The following is an 11984-nucleotide window of genomic DNA, read 5'->3' as shown; positions in this document are numbered from 1 at the left end:
ATAATGAGTCTGAATGTTAAAAAAACTTTGTGTACAGTAATAAGAAACGGACACTCTGATTAAGAGTATACATGTGTCTGGATCCAAACATACATGGTGACTCGGCATTTCCCCGAGGTCATGCATATCATCAACATGCCTCTGAAGGTCTACGGGACTGTTCAGAGAAATGATATTGTGTATATAATTAATTGTACATGGTACTTAGGGGAATTTGATCCCAATTTAGTTGGGTGCCTAATGAGTAGTCACAAAGGTATTATTGTTGGTTTCACAAAGGTATTGAAAAGAGATTTTAGAGTCAGCGTTATTCATCAGCTTTGTGCTGACGTATTTTCACCCATATTACAGGGAAACAAGAAAGGTTAGAACTTACAAGCAAGGGGAAATAGAAGATTAGATTTATAGTCATTAGATGCTATCTGATGGCTCAGATATTTTATTTGAAAATATTATAAACAAAAGTTACATTTCATAAAGAAATGTATTGGAAATATCAAACGAGTATTTAAACCCGACTTTTAATAAGTTTTCAATATAATAATATTTTATAAAAGACTTCCGCTGATATGAAATCCGCAACTCAGATTTATTTACAAAACAGGTACCAACTTGTGGTCACACTCCTAGGCCCTAAAGTGGGATGTGACACTCGGATGACCCTTTATAACCCCCCATACGGGCGGTATGACCATACAACACATATGATTTGTCAGTGATGTATAATTAGTATGTAGTTAGTGTGTATAGTCTGCCCCAAATGATAACACACGGTTCTTTATTGGCATTCGCAATCCGGTGGCAATGTCGAGTGTAGAAGAGTTGTTGCGAAGCGTGTAATGAAAGAATGTTATAATTACTGCCTATTGTATCATCTCTATGAGCGCCCATGTAACAGTGTCCCATTCATGAGCGCTTTGATAATGGTGATCACATAACAATAAACCGTAACTAATATATTTTCTCTGATAAGATGATGGTGAACAACACGCTAAATTTGATACTTCATTTTGGCTATAATAGAATTTTTTTTTTTTTTTTATTATTTATTGAATTGCATCATACAAATGTGGAACAAAATACCATAAAATACTCTTCACTCAAAACCAATTACACCTTCAAACTAATTAAAATACAACCACTTTATAAGAGGAAATATCATTATTGCATATATGTTTTTAACCTCTTACATAAATACCATAACACCCTTAAAATGAATACTTTTAATCACTCACTCTTCTTCTCTTTCACATCAAGGTCCTTGTATGGTGCAGCAGTGTATGCATACATTTGGAAGATTGCAAAAAACACCATCTCCACAATCACCAACGCGTTTTGCAGCGCTTGTTGGATATGTGTCACGTCAAGCCAGAAGTGATCTGATCTGATTATCCCAACTGCCACAAGACCACTCAATACAACTCCCTGCAAATAATCATAGATCAATATTAAACCCGAAAATCGTGTCAAACATGTGAACACAAACACGACACAGATTTTCACAGGTTGAGGGACACCCATGTTACCTGAACTTTGTTATCGCATACCGATGCTTCAAAAATAAAACTTTACAACAAAACATAAAAATGTATATAAAACAGTTAGATTAATATTAATATTTTTTAAGTTTTAAATTTTGGCTTAAAATACCCAACCAATTTCATTTATGACATAAAACAACTCGTAAACTTGCCGCATTGACACGAATACAAATTTTTTTATTTTTATTGCATACTCATACTTTAAAATTGAAAATTAAAACAAAAAATAAAAATGCATATAAAACAATTGCATTTATGTTAATTTTTTTGAAGTTCTAAATTTTGGCTTAAATTACCCTTCTGACAAAACAAATTTGAAAAAAACGAAAAAATTAAAAATAAATAAATGGGTCAAACAGACGAACGTGACCCGTTTAGTTAAACAAGCTCGCAAGTTTGATCCAAAACTGGGCCCAAACTAACTTTTTGTACTAAATTCAAACCCACGAATCCGCCGTGTGACATGAACACTACCTGTTTAGCTTAACGGGTCCGACCAGAAACTGACCCAAACCCGTTTATACTAAACTCAAACTCACAAGTATCATGTCAGGTTAGTGTCGTGTTGAAAATTCACACCCCTAACGTAAGGCAGAAATTATACCTGCCAAAAACAGAAGAAGACGATTCCCTTGACACATAAGAATTTAGCGAGTGGCTTATGTGGGGCCAGTTCTTTAGCAAATACATGATAGAAGACCACAAGCGCGTATAATGCTAACGAAACCGATACGTTTAAGATCATGGTGAATGTCCAGCTCAGCCAATCGGGATATATCTCAAGCAGTTGAAGAACTATCATCAAAACAGAGCACACGGGGCGGATAACAACAAATTGCCATGTCCAATACTTGAGGAGCTTCAGGTTTTGATGGTTCAAACGCACTGAATGAGGCTGCATTCAAATTGTAATTATGTTAGTAATAGAGGTGGTAATATGAGGTGGCAGTTTCAACCCATTTAGTTATGTACGGGTCGGTTTGGGTTGTATATTTATCCGAATGGGTCAAGTAAAAAGGAGTTAAAAGAATGCATGCAACCTCCTAAATCCCATTAGTTAAAGATTTAGGTTATTATTGATGATATTTTTATGTACACATTAACTTATCAGCAAAATTAAAAGAATGGACCAAAAAAGTGTTTGTTGGTGAATCCAACCGGACCCATTTTGCCACGTACATAAAAAAGTTATTTTCACAAGGGGTGTGCACGAAACTGAAATAACCAACGTAACCTAACCAAAATAACTTAACTCAATAAAAAACTGACGGTTTGGTTTAAAATTTTAAAATCCAACTTTTTGGTTAGGTTTTGGTTTTGCATGAGCCGGAAAACAAAAGAAAAAAAATTTAAGTAATATACAAGAAATTGACAAATAGAGTAACCCAAAGTTCAAGCCCAAACAATAAAAATCCAAAACCGAATTGTTTTCAAAAACGGATTTTTTAGTTTTTGGGTTGGTTTGAGCTCAAAATCGACCCAGCCATCTTAGCACCTCCGTTTAGTAAAATTGTTATGAATGTCATGTAAAAGATACACATACCACTATTATATGCTTAAAAAGCATTCTAAACATATATCAATTTTCTAAAAATAATTCGTAAAAAGAAAGAAAAAATGTAACTTTACTTGAAAAAGAGTCATGGGAAATGAATGGTGAATCTCTCTTCCTTTGATCTCATCCGGGACTACATTCTTGCTAATCGATATGTTCAAATAAGTATACAACAAAGCCAAGAACTTTGCCATCACCTGCATTTCATAACAATATCAGTTAAGTTCTTCAAATAAAAAAAATAACGTTTTAATTCTCACCAGACCCTCGTAGCATTCTTTGATCGAATCCAAGAACACGAAAAACGTCTCACTACCACGAATATCCAGCAGCCCGACATAAGAATCAACAGCATATATCGGTGCCATTAAAATAATCACTAGAATCGCCTTTTGTTCTTTGGGTTTCTTCCAATGAGAAAGATGATCTCTAAACAATTTCAACGATAATAGGACTGTGATCGCTACTAAAGCTCCGGATACGAGCAAAGTTTCTTGTTTATGAGTCATTTTTGTGATCTTCAACGCTAGCCGAAAATCACCAAGCCTGCATAAAAATGTTGTATTATATCTAGGGTTGTTCAACAAATCGAATTTCGAATACTTGAATTATTCAAATTTTTAAAATTTTGACACTTGATTCGAATTTTATTCAAAATACAATTTCTAAACTCGTATCAAATATTGACTTTTCGAGTTTTATATGATCACTGAACAACCCTAGTTGACAAAGTTCTCTAGAAATCAAAATCAAAATCAAATAACAAACCATTAGACCAAATAACAAACTGAATGAATTAGACATTAAACAAAAAAACTTAAAAAGTGTAATTATTTCTTGGGTTGATCATTTAGATTGAATATTAAATGTCAGAATTCTTATCATTTATATAGTTAGGGGTGAGATTCGGTACAAATAAAATTAACCTACTAAACATACAAATAACTAGAGTAATTACAGTTTTGTACTAGGTAATTATGTTATAAAAAACAAAATAGTGTTAACATAATTACTCTGGTTATTTGTATGCTTCTCACGATAAAAGTCATTTGTATATGATCCAAACACTGTATAGTTATTATGTGTTTGTATGTATAAAACAAATATATAATGTATAATTTGAATTCGAATTACGAAACGGAACGAAAATCACAAATTCGTATTCGATTACTAAAATTCGAATATTCAAAAACCGAATACAAATCTGGGATTCGAATCGAACCGAAGTTCTAAGTTTTCCGTGTCCGATTCGCGAATACTGAACACCCCTAATTAGATCTTCAATTTAAAAGATCTATATGGATTTAAGGGTAGTAATAATCAGTTAAACATAAAATGATGATTTAATTAATTAACTAAAGAAACTACTGCTATCAATCATTGCTTCAATTTAGAAGAACTTGCAGTGTGTTAATGCCAATAACTGGTATGCAATAATAATAATAATAATAATAATAATAACCTAGTAAGAATGAACGAAATCAGACCCAGAATGAACGAATATAAATAGAGTTGACTAGCATATACCAGACCCAGAATGAACGAAATCAGAAGCAAATTACAGTCAATAAGTTAGATATTATGATCAATTTTGAAAACATAAAGATCGAAAACAAGCAATTAAAGTACGTTAGATTCAAACACAGACCGGTTCATGTTTAATATATAAAGAAAATGTTCGGAATTGTAAAAATTAAGGATACCTGCTTCGTTGGTTTGGTTTGGTTTGGTTTGTTATGCCACGGAAGTACCGAGGATTAGTCGTGCAGACTGTAAATGATATTATAAGTAAGCAATTAAAGTACGTTAGATTCAAACACAGACCGGTTCATGTTTAATATATAAAGAAAATGTTCGGAATTGTAAAAATTAAGGATACCTGCTTCGTTGGTTTGGTTTGGTTTGGTTTGTTATGCCACGGAAGTACCGAGGATTAGTCGTGCAGACTGTAAATGATATTATAAGTAACCAATACAATACCCCAATAATATGAATCCAGGTAGGTAGGTAGATAGTGTGGACTCTAATCACTTTTAAATACTATTACTATTATTATAACCGAATTATTTTATTATAGTTTTTAGACCATACCATATGAATAAAGTATATTTAATTATTACGTAATTAGATTTGTAACTAAATGTTTTATAGCTGTGATTAAGAAAACTGAAATGAAAATGTAATTCCGAGTATGAAATTAACGATTTTGAATACCTAAATTGTAATAAGGTTTTACAGTCTTTTCATTTTTCATGACAATTGTGAATTAAAAAAAAATAAAAACATGTGAAACCGGTACGATTGATTACGATATCAATACTATTATGGATCTAGCCGATAGATATGATTTACGATTAGTATTACGTTACTGTATGCACTGTGTGTGTTGAGAGATCAGTTGGACAGCAAACAGTGCTCAAACGATTAATAATAAGAACTTGTTTATTTACTCAATACATTATAGGTAGTTATAGACGATGAACTCATTCATTATACAAGTCATAGCGTTAACATCAATACTTTAAACTAACGAATAAGCACATTTGTAGTTCACATTCGTTAACAAGGCTGACGAATGGACACGAATAAACACGCGCGGACACATTCGTTATTGTCTACTCTAATAAATGTGTCTTATAATAGTGAATGTGCATTAATACAATTACCAAAATACCATTATACTTTATACATAGACCAAATACGTTAAACAAAGACCAAGACGCACAAAACATGTATCAACAAAACCCATTATAGTTGGCCTCGAAATTGTGACCTACAAGTCTACAACTAAGCAACACATGTTTACCATAAGAGTACTACACAATTTTGAGTTTATTCCTTCCATTATAATCTATCTAAATATAATATTTTATTTTTTTTGGATACATATATTAAATGTGAGTCTAAAGCTCGTATTTAGATTTGCTAACCCATAGACAGCCCTGTTTAGAGAGGATGTCTCGGGTTCACTCTAAGCAAACGAGTTGTTTAGAATTATTATTTGTTTAAAAAAATGAGATAAAACTAATCTTTGTCGTTAGAACGTGTTCTATATTTTATATAATTTTGTTAAATCAATTTGGCAAGCTTCCGTGTTCCCATTGACGTACGAAAATAAAGGTGATTGTGGGTCATACACATGGCATGGGATCATAACGTAACATAATTGAATCAAAGTGTAGATCTCAATATCCATCAATTAATAGGGTCTACCAATCTCCCCATACCAACAATTAATTTGAACCTACTATCACTATTGTTTCTTTCTATTTTATAAACAATAAAATAATAATCTTAAATATATATGACAGAATTACAAATTTTGTCCTTTAAACAAAGCCAAATTACGGTTCGTGTCCTTTCTTAAGTTTCTTTGCAGGCGGTGTACTTTAAACTTTTTTTTTCTACACGTTATGTCCTTTACGCTAACCGGGTTAGAAAAACTCAGTTAAATGACAACATGTGCATAGCATGTGAGGGCATATTGGTCATTACACTTTTACTCTTATACAAACTGAGTTACATGGGTCAAAACTCATCTTCATCCCATCAATTTATCTTCTATCTCCCTCCAACCTCCTTACCTGGTCATCACTCCAACCACCATACCACAACCACTCCGGCCACCATACCCCCACCACCCCGTTGCAGAGAAGCTTTCATAAAGCCCAAACCCCCTAACCTAACCCTCATCCTTACCTCAAATATTCCCCAAATTGGCATCAAACATAGGGTTTGTAAAAGCATCGATTTTTGACGGCGGCGGTGAAGGGGTTTCAGTTCTGAGCGTTTCCGGCGTGTTTTCCGGAGAGCCCACTTCACCTAACAGATCTGAGCGTTTCCGGCGATGGCGGCGGTGAAGGGGTAGGCGGCGTTTCACCTAACAGATCTGCCATGGTGACTGCCAAGTAGTTCCCTAACCCTAACCTTATCAGGCCAACACCTTCAACCACCATCGACACATGCTACCACCGTAAACCGTCACCTGCAACCACCGCAAGCCTTTTAAGATCTACTTGCCGGAAAAACGAGTTGCAGGTTTCCGGTGAGTACAAAGAAAAACGAGTTCAGATCTTCAATTCGACCCTTATAAGTCACGATTTGCAGGTTTGATTTGGAATTGGGACTTCGATTTGGAAATAATGTGAATTGCCCTTATAAGTTCAGATCTTGGTGTAATAGAGATGAAGGGAGGTGTGGTGGTGATGGTGGTGGTGCACAAAGGAGAGGAAGGTGTTATAAATAAAAGAATATAGACGAAAAGACCAATATGCCCTCACATGCTATGCACATGTTGTCATTTAACTGAGTTTTTCTAACCCAGTTAGCGTAAAGGACATAACGTGTAGAAAAAAAAAGTTTAAAGTACACCGCCTGCAAAGAAACTTAAGAAAGGACACGAACCGTAATTTGGCTTTGTTTAAAGGACAAAATTTGTAATTCTGTCAATATATATAAACAAAACTTTTAAAAGCTATCAAGTAGCTCCCTATATCTTTTCAATCCACCAGATTGTTTTAGTTGTAAATATAGGTTTCTCATGCATTTGACTCGTATATATGGGTATGGGTCATATCAAACCCAGATAGTCTTTAAACGGGTTATTATATCTCATTAAATTAAAAATTAATCTAACCAAATTTTTGATATGAATTTCCTATAAAATAGGGATATAAAAAAAATAATATCCGATTATTTTAAAAATATATATTATTTATAATTAAGAAACAACTTAATAGTAAAAATAATAAGCGGGTCATGAATCTCACTAAACTCATATGGTTTTTAAAACGGGTTATAACATCTCATTTATTTGTGAAACTCTTTAATCATCAAACCCTAAGTATGCTATTAGCTTCCTTATAATAAATAAAATTATCATCTAAAAAATATATAAATATTATAAACGAAAAATATAAAACACCCCCGTAATACGAGGGATAATAGCTAGTATAACTTATATAATAAACAACCATACATGTGTAATTTCTTATGAATATATAATCCCAATTTAAAATAGTAGGACCAGTTCAAAAATCACTAATTCAAAATTTGACTAAAAAAGGTCAAAGCTTGTTTTCATAGAAGCTTCTTCATATGGTTTCTAGCTTTCTACAAAGAATTCAAAACCTCACCCAAAACTAACCCCCACTGAGTCCAATGAGTTCCACCCTGCATTAACAAATTTTAATAAAATCATCACCACTGTATAACCAACTTTTATTTATTTATTTATTTATATATTTATTTATTTATCGGTGTTAAAAACGATCAGAACCTGACAGAAGACACTGAAAGGCTCCCGTAACGGCCCGTCACACGAGAGCTCACTCGTGCTGCCATCTATAAATGTCCCGTCAGCAAAAATCACCTCCGACGCATAGCCAGCTGTCATGCCCGCAATTGGTTTTGTATACGAGCTTACAGGCGAGCTTCTTTGTACCGCCTCACAGAATGCAAGAAGCTTCTCTCGGCTTCCAAGTTGTACCGCCTGAATATTATACAACAAATACTTTATTTCCTTTTCTTTAATAAAAATATAAAAAATAAATTATATTAATAATTTGGCATAACGAACCTGTACTATATCGTGACGAGGTACTCGAGGAAGCGGCTGCACTTTGTAACCTTTTGCAGACATAACTTCAGCGATAAGTAACCCGCCCTGATAATAACGAAACAAGACTGTCATTGACAAAATTACCTATTTACCCTTACAAAAACAAGTTTATTAAATACCTTAACTGCTTCGCCAACCATTTGAGGCGAGAGATATAGCCCCTGAAAAAATGTTCTCATAATATCACCGGGAGTTGACCCGCAGTCAACCCCGAGACCCGGTGCTGAGAGACGGGCTGCTGCTGCTTTGACCCATTTTTCTTTCCCTGCAACGTATCCGCCACATGGCGCGATTGTTCCACCGGGGTTTTTAATTAAACTTCCTGCAATAAGATCTGCTCCCTGTTTATTCGTTACCACCCAAAAAATAAAACAATTCATTTGACGAAAACAAAAAACGAAACGAAAAGATAATAACATACCACCATTGGAGGTTCAATGGCTTCTGTGAATTCACCATAGCAATTATCCACCATGACCATACAGTTTGGATTTTGTGACTGCAATAACTTAATATTGTCAGTAACCATAGAACAAAAGTATTATTATAAAAAGTAAATTACACACCTTGATGATGTTTATTGCTCTAGAAATTTCATTAATGCTTAAACTTTTACGCCAAGAATAACCGCATGATCTTTGAATAAGAGCACATTTTGTTTGAGGTTTTAAAGCAACCTCGAGAGCATCCCAATCAAGACCTCCATCTTCTGCAAGCTGAAACAAAGTATGCAAGTTGATACCAAAATAAACCAAATCAAAACCGTAACCAGAATAACCAATGTAACTGAACCGAACCCAATAAGAAACAGGCGATTTGGTTTTATGTTTTTTCAAAAACCCGTTTTTCGGTGAAGTTTTGCATCAACCAAAAAACAAAACAAAAAACAATTTTAAGTAATTTATAAGAAATTAATAAACTGTTCCAAAAACTTTAGGGTCAAATATGTAACAATATATTAATAATTAATTAACGAAAAACTAGGCCCAACGTTTCAGGTCCAAAGTCATTATTTTGAGCTTTTTTTGGCCTAAATTTTCAAAGCAAAATGGTAAAACCAAAAATATCGTAACCAAACTGAGCCCATTGTGAAATCAAAAACCAAAACGGCCATTTTTCAAAAACCTAAAAGCTGTTTGAGCCCAAAACCGGCCCATGCACGCCCGTAGTTGAAGCAGAGGTGCAAAATGGGCAAGGCAGGGGGCTGTGTATAAGGCGAAACGAAATAGTATCAAAATGTGTAATTTTGCCCATTAACAGGATTTTTTCTATGAATAGTTAGTATCTCAAATATAATTACAAAAGTTATATTACTTGTGTAACTCATTTGACCCGTTAGTAACTAAAACATAGCCTGAACCAACCCATTGATAAGGAAACGGACCAAAACTGTCACATCTACATAAACGTTGAACTGAAAAAAAAAACAAGAAACTTACTGCAACTTCTCGATAACTGATTCCAAAATCTTTTAAAGAACCTAATCCGTTGCTATCTCTGATTCCTATCACTTCCTCAAGTGTATCATAAGGAGCACCCGCAACCGCCAAAAGCTGGTAATAATCAAATCAATTAATTTATAATACCAACAAAATAATATACGCATTACAAAAATAAATCTAAATATAAAATAAAATGAACAATTACCTCATCACCCGGCCTTAAGAAAGCAAAGAGGGCGCATGTAATAGCATGAGTCCCTGAAAAAAACTGAAATTTAAGTGTGTTGAGTATATCAAATTTGAATACAAAAATGGTAATTAATAAAATATTTAAAGATATGATTGATTATTAAAAATAGTAAAAACCTGTGACCGAACAATGGCGGATTCGGCACCAAATATTTCTGCAAAAGCTTGGTCAAGGGCTTCTCGACCTCCGGCTTCTTCATGGCCATAGCCAGTGCAACCACCAAAATGCTAAATTAAATGAATCATTAAAAACTTAGGGGTTGGATAACCGGATCAAATACAAACGAGTTTTATCGTGCGAAACATACGAATTGAAAACAAAATGGATGTTGTGACATTTTTGTAATTACTTTGAATGAGTACAACAGAATACAACTAGAGTAACAATATTGCTTGCATTTTTGTCATAGCGTAATTACACTATTCAGAATAAATACAAAAATGCCACCGTGCAATTTTTTCCCTTCAGTTTGTACAGTAGGGGTGTGCATGAAACCGAAATAACTGAGCCAAAACCAAAAAACCAAACAGAAAAACCTAACTGAAACAAAAACCGACGGGTTGGTTTTATGTTTTAGTAAAAACCGACCTTACGGTTCGTTTTGGCTTTGCATGTAATAATAAAAACTGAATTGAACTGAACCAAGCTGAATTTATAGATTTTTATTTTTAATAATTATTTTAAGTAGCTTATTATATGAATTTAATAAATATAAAACATATATATTTTAAACCAAATGTATAATAATGAATTGGTTATTAATTAACAAAATAATTTAGACCCAAATTCATTATTTCAGCCCAAAATATTCAAGCTCAAATGGCATAACCGAACCCAAAACCAAACCATGCACACCCCTACTTGCAGGCTAAATCTTATTTTTCATTTATTATTTTTAGTTTATTATATGTAAGTCAAACATTTTAGCCCAAATGTGTAATAATGAATTACTTATTAATTAACAAAATGATTCATTATTATTATTTCCGGCCCAATACTTTCGAGCTCAAATGTCAAAAACCGAAAAAAACGAACCAAACAGGTTTAAAAAACTGAACTTTCAGTTTAAAACAAACCCAAACCACGTTAAATCTTATTTGTACGTTATCGCGCCCCTAAAAACATAATATCTTCAAACTAAGCTTATTACTGTGTAAATAAATATATCAAGAAACCTACAAAATACAAACAATTTAAAATGCATATTAATTAGACAAACATACATGTGATCCAACCCTAGCATTCTGAAAAGCTTTAAGAACTCTAGACGTATTACACGCCACCAGGTTATCAACGGCTCTAAATTCAGGATACAATGCATCAACTGCACTTTCAACCTACAATTTAAACAACCCATAATTATAATTCTGCTGCCAGTTTCGCAAATTAATCAAAATGGGTTCTGAATTGAACCTCTGGGATGAACAATCGATAATACTGTTGGTGGGTATTACGTATTATGGTGATTCTTGAGGCTGAGTGTAATGGCAATACGGTTGTTGTTGAGTTTTTTATTGCTTTGAATTTGAAGTGGGTTGTGGGTGTTGTAGTAGTGAAGGATAAGATTGCAGTCATT

At 33.6% G+C, this 11984-nt stretch overlaps 2 protein-coding genes across 2 annotated transcripts; both read right to left on the bottom strand.

Annotated features, from left to right (window-relative positions):
- Nucleotides 1–1049: 1049 nt before the first annotated feature.
- On the bottom strand, nt 1050–4865 carry LOC143558438 (uncharacterized). The gene is made up of 5 exons (XM_077047276.1): nt 4800–4865; nt 3357–3642; nt 3171–3293; nt 2146–2436; nt 1050–1425 (listed from the first exon to the last, which is right to left on the bottom strand). The coding sequence occupies exons 2-5, from the start codon at nt 3603–3605 to the stop codon at nt 1228–1230; spliced, it is 861 nt and encodes a 286-aa protein (XP_076903391.1). The 5' UTR covers nt 3606–3642; nt 4800–4865; the 3' UTR covers nt 1050–1227.
- Nucleotides 4866–8106: 3241 nt separating this feature from the next.
- Nucleotides 8107–11984, bottom strand: LOC143558437 (uncharacterized). The gene is made up of 11 exons (XM_077047275.1): nt 11822–11984; nt 11632–11745; nt 10525–10635; nt 10364–10426; nt 10156–10269; nt 9283–9432; nt 9138–9215; nt 8836–9057; nt 8675–8761; nt 8375–8587; nt 8107–8268 (listed from the first exon to the last, which is right to left on the bottom strand). Exons 1-11 carry the CDS (start codon nt 11981–11983, stop codon nt 8209–8211), a joined length of 1374 nt encoding a protein of 457 aa, XP_076903390.1. The 5' UTR covers nt 11984; the 3' UTR covers nt 8107–8208.

This window comes from Bidens hawaiensis, unplaced genomic scaffold (genome assembly GCF_021521415.1).
Source record: "Bidens hawaiensis isolate Kalapana, Puna unplaced genomic scaffold, B.hawaiensis_p1.1 tig00019471_1, whole genome shotgun sequence".
NCBI classification, from domain to species: domain Eukaryota; kingdom Viridiplantae; phylum Streptophyta; class Magnoliopsida; order Asterales; family Asteraceae; genus Bidens; species Bidens hawaiensis.
The sequence above is the reverse complement of the archived record's forward strand: the minus strand, read 5'-3'. Positions and strand labels throughout refer to the sequence as shown.

What these genes read in the sequence shown, in the direction of transcription:
- LOC143558438 (XM_077047276.1), bottom strand. Translation starts at nt 3,605, where the DNA reads ATGACTCATAAACAAGAAACTTTGCTCGTATCCGGAGCTTTAGTAGCG. An exon ending in TTCCCATGACTCTTTTTCAA is followed by an intron (nt 2,437 to 3,170) that starts GTAAAGTTACAT and finishes ATTTGAATGCAG; the next exon opens with CCTCATTCAGTGCGTTTGAA. An exon ending in TCTTCTTCTGTTTTTGGCAG is followed by an intron (nt 1,426 to 2,145) that starts GTATAATTTCTG and finishes GATTATTTGCAG; the next exon opens with GGAGTTGTATTGAGTGGTCT.
- LOC143558437 (XM_077047275.1), bottom strand. Translation starts at nt 11,983, where the DNA reads ATGACTGCAATCTTATCCTTCACTACTACAACACCCACAACCCACTTC. An exon ending in ATCGATTGTTCATCCCAGAG is followed by an intron (nt 11,746 to 11,821) that starts GTTCAATTCAGA and finishes TTTAAATTGTAG; the next exon opens with GTTGAAAGTGCAGTTGATGC. An exon ending in CCGCCATTGTTCGGTCACAG is followed by an intron (nt 10,427 to 10,524) that starts GTTTTTACTATT and finishes CTTAAATTTCAG; the next exon opens with TTTTTTTCAGGGACTCATGC.